Here is a 6980-nt window from a genome sequence, read left to right on the forward strand (position 1 = left end):
TTATACGAAAAGTTCTAAATGTTACCATAGCCACATTGTACCAAATATAGTACCATTTACTACTTTTCGTACAATTATAGTACACATTTCCGAAACCATCTGCATACCATACCGAACCAAGCTACATAATGAGCAGAGACCCTATCAGATTTCCAGCACTATATGTTACCCCAATACCAAATTGTACCAAATATAGTACTATTTAATGCAAAATTGTCACCGACAAGGACCCCAATACACCCTAAACAAAAACTTTTCCAAATTTACTAAACTTACTTTGTACTCGTGTTTCTCATACCAAATCTCAAGTTTTTAGCTCTCTCCGTTCACGTAATACCAAATTATTCTATTTAAGAAGATTTGTATCATTTTAGAACATTTCGTAACTTTAAAGTTCGATCTTCCAAAAATCCTTTCGTACACCTATCCTGCGCTCCATCTTTGAGTCTCATTCCAATAAGCTCGTTCCGTTTGTTCAATACAAAGTATTACTGAAGTAGATTTTAGTAACGTTATCACACGTCTACGCACTAATTGATTCTCTGAACGGATGAACAAGTATAAATTATGGGATAAAATTGTACTAGGATAACTTAAAACGCCGGTGTTATTTTACGAAGAAGCCAGCCGATAACGTAGGCCATTCAAAAAAAAAAAAAAATAGTCTCCTATGCATTCTCACCTTATACCATTTCAAGTGCCAAAAATGTATAGTATAGTATAGTATAGTATAGTATAGTATAGTATAGTATAGTATAGTATAGAAAGTCTTAAAGTCGGGCGGGCCGACTTTAGGATTCCCTACACCACTTTGCTAATTTAGTAGAGCTCCACATAACAATTAAAAGTTTTTATGGGAGAATTCAACCATACACACTATAATTATAATTTAAAGTTCAAAGGACTAAATATGCCGAAGCATTTGTATCTTTTAAATTCGGAATTATATTGTCCATTTGGTGCACAATTAATTTGAAATCGGATAAAGATATATATGGGAGCTATATCCAAATCTGAACCGATCTCGATAAAATTTGGCAAAGATATTTCTAAGCTGTATTTGATATTTCCCTGGATATCGTTGTTACGGAGTGCATATTACGGTTGTGGGTAACAAATATAACAAATAGGATGAATAATATATATGGAAGCTATAGCTATATCTGAACCTATCTTCACCAAATTCGACATACTGGCTTCTAGACTCAATTCGGTCGTAAGTGCTAAATTTCATCCCATTTGGGCAAATATTAGACGTTTGGTGCACAATCAAACGTACATTGGACGAAGTTATATATGGGAGCTATATCCAAATCTGAACCGATCTCGATAAAATTAAGCAACTGTATTTCTGAGCTGTATTTGATATATTTCCCCAAATATTGTTGTTACAGAGTGCATATTACGGCTGCGGAGGACAAAAATAACAAATCGGATGTACAATATATATGGGAGCTATAGCTATATCTGAACCGATTTCGATTAAATTTTCCATTCTTATTTTCAGGTCCAATCTGATCATACGTGCAAAATTCCATACTATTCGGACTGATATTACACGTTTGGTGCACAATAAAAGGCAAATTTGATCGATTATCTCCAATTTCAATAGGGTTCGTCCTTGGGCCAAACAAATGATTTCATCTGGATAGGGCAATAAATGCGAACTGTACTTTGTTTACAAAAATACATGGACAGATGGATGGACGGAGGGACGGACATGCATAAATCGACTCAGAATGTGATTCTATGCAGATCATCAAAAGGAACTATGGGTCTATCTCGTTTCCATTTGCCTGTTACAAACAAATGCACAAAGACATAATACCCTGACCACCTTGTGGTGTAGGGTATAAAAAAATTCCCTATGCATTCTCACCTTACACCCTTTCAAGTGCCAAAAAATGTATAGTATCATGAGAGAATTAAAAAAGAAATTAATTAAATAAGAATTTTTTTAAGGCCGAAGATAAAAGCCTTCTATGTATTCTCACCTTACACCTTTTCAAATGTCAAAAATGTGTAATATTTTGAGAAAATTTATTTTTTTTAAGTAACTTGGAATTTTTCCCTTCATATACAAATATTTTTTATTGATTTTTTAACAGACGCAGAAAAAAGCTAGTTATTTTAAATGTTTTTTATAAGGTTGTATATATAGTATTGGAAAATTAGTAAAAACGCGATGTTGAGCCGTTTTCAAAACTAAACCATTATCAGTTGTTAAAATTGATAATTTTCATTGATTCCATGAGCGCTAGCCTGTTGTTTGAAACATTTGCCATAATCTTCAGCTGCCTGACAATGATCGGACGAAACTTCAATGCCAGCACAAGCGTTAATGATTTCCGAAGCAACTTTCATTTTATCAGCAGCACCATCGGTAACTTTTTCGGCATGTTTTAGAGCAACATCAGTAACAAATTTTCCCGAAGCGTCCATCTAAAAGAAAAGTAGTAGTACATGACACATGATTTACATACAGAAAAGGAAAACTTAAATAAATTACTTACCACTTCGAACTTTTTCATTAGACAGGCACGCAAACATTTTCCTTCCATTGTTGAGGCTGGCTTTCTTCCCACCAATTCCTCTATATCGGCTGTAGGGGAATAAATTAATTCTTAATATTTGTGCATTTCTTTTCAACATAATTGATATTAATGCTTATTTAAATAAAACATTTAAAATTACAAAATGTAAATGGATTCAATGCTCACCATCCGTTGCACCAACTTCGGTTTTACATTCTCCGGCTTTCATTTTAAGTTTTTCATGGGCTGCTTGCCTATCGAATTCTCCACGAACAACAACAGCTGCAACAATGCCCATAACAAACAATACTGACAATAGTTTCGACATTTTTCTGATTTTTTGTTTCTTTTAAACAAAAAACAATTAAATGATTTAATGTTTATTCTTAAAATTTTACATTTCAACTGCTATCCAATTGCGACTTTCCATTTATTTATATGAAAAATGAATTGTAGTTTTCATATTTTTTTTTATCAAATTATCCAATTGAAAACTACTCATCTGTGAAATTATGAGTTCCGATCTTCAAAATACTTCAAAATAAAAGTAACCTTTTAGTTTTTGGACTTTTAGATGTCATCCGTAAATTGAAATTTGACTGTGATATTTTATTTTGAATTTCCTATTTGATATTTGCACGCAGAAAAAAAAACGGAGCACCATCTAGATTTCATAGAATCGTTTGTTATTGAATGTGTTTTACAATTTTAGACGCGGACCTCTCGAAATACTTATTTTTCTTTCATTTTTTGTGAAAAGGTTAAATTTAGTCGAATGAAACATATTCTTATATTGAAGCCATATCTTAATCGAATTTCACGAAATTTGACGAAATTGCTTCTATACTGAATACGGTAGTATGTGCATAATCCATTCTATTTATGGTTCACAATAAGGGTGAAAATAGACAAAATTTTAAAAGCTTCACGGTATAACTTCACGGTATAACTTCACGGTATAACTATAACAGGTAGCAGCAAATCCAAGCTGATTTGACTCTATAGTAATACTAGTGTCAAATTCGATATAACGTTTTATGATTTAACTAGCTGAACCCGGTGCGCTTCGCTACCCCTTTTGATTTTATATCAAAGCTAGGCAAAGAGTATCCCTTGGGATATATGTGTGTTCACCAACACAATTGTAACAAGTAAAAAAGCAGTAAGTTCGGCCGGGCCGAACTTTGAATACCCTCCGCCATTTGGAACGAATTAGAAAATTTTCAAAAAAATAAAATCCATTAAAAATTCTTTTAAAATCTTTAAAATATCTAATATAGGAAGGTGCAGATATATGGGGGGATATACGATATTGTGGACCTATAAAGATAAATCTATGTCTGCGTGTAAAGTACTCACAAGGAACTCCTTGTGTGGATTTTCAGATAATTCAATTGGAAAAAGTCACTAAAATCATAAAAATACCGAATCGCTAAACTATATAGGGAATTCTCTGTCGGGGGGTAAAGTGCTCACAAAGAACCCCTTGTGTACAAAGAACCCCTTGTGACCATTCCGTTGAAAAATAAGGCTAAAAGCATCAAAATACCGAATGTCGGGGGTACCGTTATATGAGTGCTATACAATATCGTGGACGTATATAGATAATTCTCTGCCGAGGTATAAAGTACCCGCAAAGAACTCCTTGTGTGGATTTTCAGACAATTCCGATGACAAATGTGGGTAAAATCATAAAAATACCGAATATCGGGGGGTACCGTTATTTGGGGGATATACGATATCGTGGACCCGTATAGACAATTCTCTCTCAGGGGGTGAAGTACTCACAAGGAACTACTTGTGTGGATTTTAAGACAATTCCATTGCAAAGTGTGGCTAACATCATCAAAATACCGAAAATCGGGGTACAGTTATATGGGGGATATACGATATCGTGGACCTATATAGACAATTCTTTTTGAGGGGGTAAAATGCCCACAAGGGACTCCTTTTGTGGAATTTCAGACAATTCCATTGAAAATGTGGCTAAAATCTCAAAATGCCGAATACCGGGGGGTACCGTTATATGGAGGCTATACGATATTGTAGACCTGCTGAGGTATAAAGTACCCACAAGGAACTACTTGTGTGGATTTTCAGACAATTCCATTGAAAAATGTGGCTAACATCATCAAAATACAGAATATCGGGGGTACCGTTATATGGGGGCTATACGATATCGTGGACCGATATAGCCCATCTTCGAACTTGACCTGCCTGCAGACAAAAGAAAGATCTATGCAAAATTTTAGCTTCCTATCTTAATTCGTTTAGACTGTAGCGTGATTACAACAGACGGACAGACGGACGTCTTAGAATTTTACGCTGATCAAGAATATATATACTTTGTTGGGTCTAAAATGATTATTTCGATGAGTTACAAACCGAATGACGAACTTAATATACCCTCCATACTTTTTTTGGTGGAGGGTATAAAAAATAAATTATTTTGAATTTTCTGTCAAATTGGTTTTGGGAGAATATTTAGTTTTGTTCGAGCAGTCGATAAGGAAGGTGCTGTCGGATATTTTTATAAATACACCGTAATATTGGAGCACATAAATATATCTTACTACATATTTCCGAAATTGTCAAAATTACAACTTTTGACATTTATCTTTTCTGATTGAATTCCATTTGACAAAATTTGCATGCGAATTCACATGTTAGGAATAGAAATTAATTTCACATTGTTATATAAATTTATTGTCCTTCCAAATTATATATAATTATCACATCCTTTGATTTCTCTGAAATTATATGTACGTTCTAGTCAATTTTAGGAAAAATAGCAAGATGCGATGTTTATCATTCTATTTGTAATTCATAGAAATAATCTTTTAGAACCCAACGCAGGATATGATTTTCTGATCAGCATAAAATTCTACGACTAATTACGTATGCCAGCCTGTGGAAATCGGAATCGGATTTTTAAAAGGTCAATATAGATGGTTAGCATGTTATGTCCGAAATTATTAAAAAAAAAAATAACATCAAAATTATAAATTACTTTTTTACCAACGAAGTTGTTTTGAAAACAGAAATTTTTAAATTGAAAATTTAAAGATAACAAATTATTTCTCACTCTGTAAATAGAATCAAAGAAACACTTGCAATATTTTGTTATTCAAAACACATTCAAAATTGCATTCAAAAATTTTTTTATGTTAGATAAAAAAAATAAAAATTAAAAAATATATATATTGCACTACTTTAATGCGTTAATAAACAAAACCATTAGAAAAGCAGTAACATGACGTGCATACACGAAGTGTTTGTCCTTTGGATTTATTTATTCCATAGCAAATACCAATTTGCAGTAAACTGCAATGTGCAGGAAACTGCAATTTTTTGAAGTTGAGTGGCATTTTTATTGCAATTAGTGAATTCGAGGTAGCAACATACTTCCCCGTAATAAGCGTATTTCAAATTAATTCTTGTGTTGTTTTTTAGTTTTAGCCTAAGGCGTTGTGGGTCAATGGTTCTTATTAAAATCATATCCCAATCTGATCTGATTTAAATATAATTTTTAAAAAATTACTTTTACACCAAATTCCGCCACAACTTTCATATTTCATTGAAATTGGTGCGTCAAATATGTGAAATCGGCCGAGAATATATATATGGGAGCTATGTCCAAATCTTAAATAATTTCCAATTCATTTATCACATTTGTTATTATAAACAAATTCCACCACACATTCTGAATTTCATTGGGATCGGTCATATATATCGTGTTTGGTGCATAACATGTATGAAATCGGTCGAAATATATATGTATGGGAGCTATAAACAAATCTGAGCGAATCAAATTTAGTCACTCATGGCGAATTTCATTGGAATCGGAAATACGTATCGTGTTTTGTGCATCAAATATGTAAAATCGGCGGAAAATATATATGGGAGCTATATTCAAATCTGAACCGATTTTAATATAATTTGACTAATTTATTTTCTAATCAAAATCCCGTCACACATTCCCAATTTAATTGGAATCGAACATACATATCGTGTTTGGTGCATCAAATCAGTTTGAAGATATATATATGGGAGCTATATCCAAATCTGAACCGATTTCAATATAATTTGACAAATGTATATTCGTTTTAATTTCCGCTACACATTCCAAATTTTATTGAAATTAGAGACACATAGCGTGTTTGATGCAACAAATACATGAAATCGGTTGAATATATATATATATGGGAGCTATATCTAAACCGGAACCAATTTCAATATAATTTGACAAATGTACATTAGTTTTAATTTCCGCTACACATTCCAAATTTTATTGAAATTAGAGATACATAGCGTGTTTGAGGCATCCAATGAACGAAATCGGTCGAAAATATATATGGAAGCTATATCCAAATCTGAAACGATTTCAATATAATTTGGGAAATCAATTTTTTAGATAAATCCATCACACGTTTTAAATTTCATTGA

The 6980-nt window shown here is 32.7% G+C and overlaps 1 protein-coding gene across 1 annotated transcript; it reads right to left on the bottom strand.

Moving 5' to 3' along the window:
- Nucleotides 1-2066: 2066 nt before the first annotated feature.
- LOC101894885 (general odorant-binding protein 28a-like) lies at nucleotides 2067-2893 on the bottom strand. The gene is made up of 3 exons (XM_005188730.4): nucleotides 2721-2893; nucleotides 2514-2602; nucleotides 2067-2442 (listed from the first exon to the last, which is right to left on the bottom strand). Exons 1-3 carry the CDS (start codon nucleotides 2860-2862, stop codon nucleotides 2224-2226), a joined length of 450 nt encoding a protein of 149 aa, XP_005188787.1. The 5' UTR covers nucleotides 2863-2893; the 3' UTR covers nucleotides 2067-2223.
- Nucleotides 2894-6980: the final 4087 nt, after the last annotated feature.

This window comes from Musca domestica, unplaced genomic scaffold (genome assembly GCF_030504385.1).
Source record: "Musca domestica strain aabys unplaced genomic scaffold, Musca_domestica.polishedcontigs.V.1.1 13, whole genome shotgun sequence".
Taxonomy (NCBI): Eukaryota; Metazoa; Arthropoda; class Insecta; order Diptera; family Muscidae; genus Musca; species Musca domestica.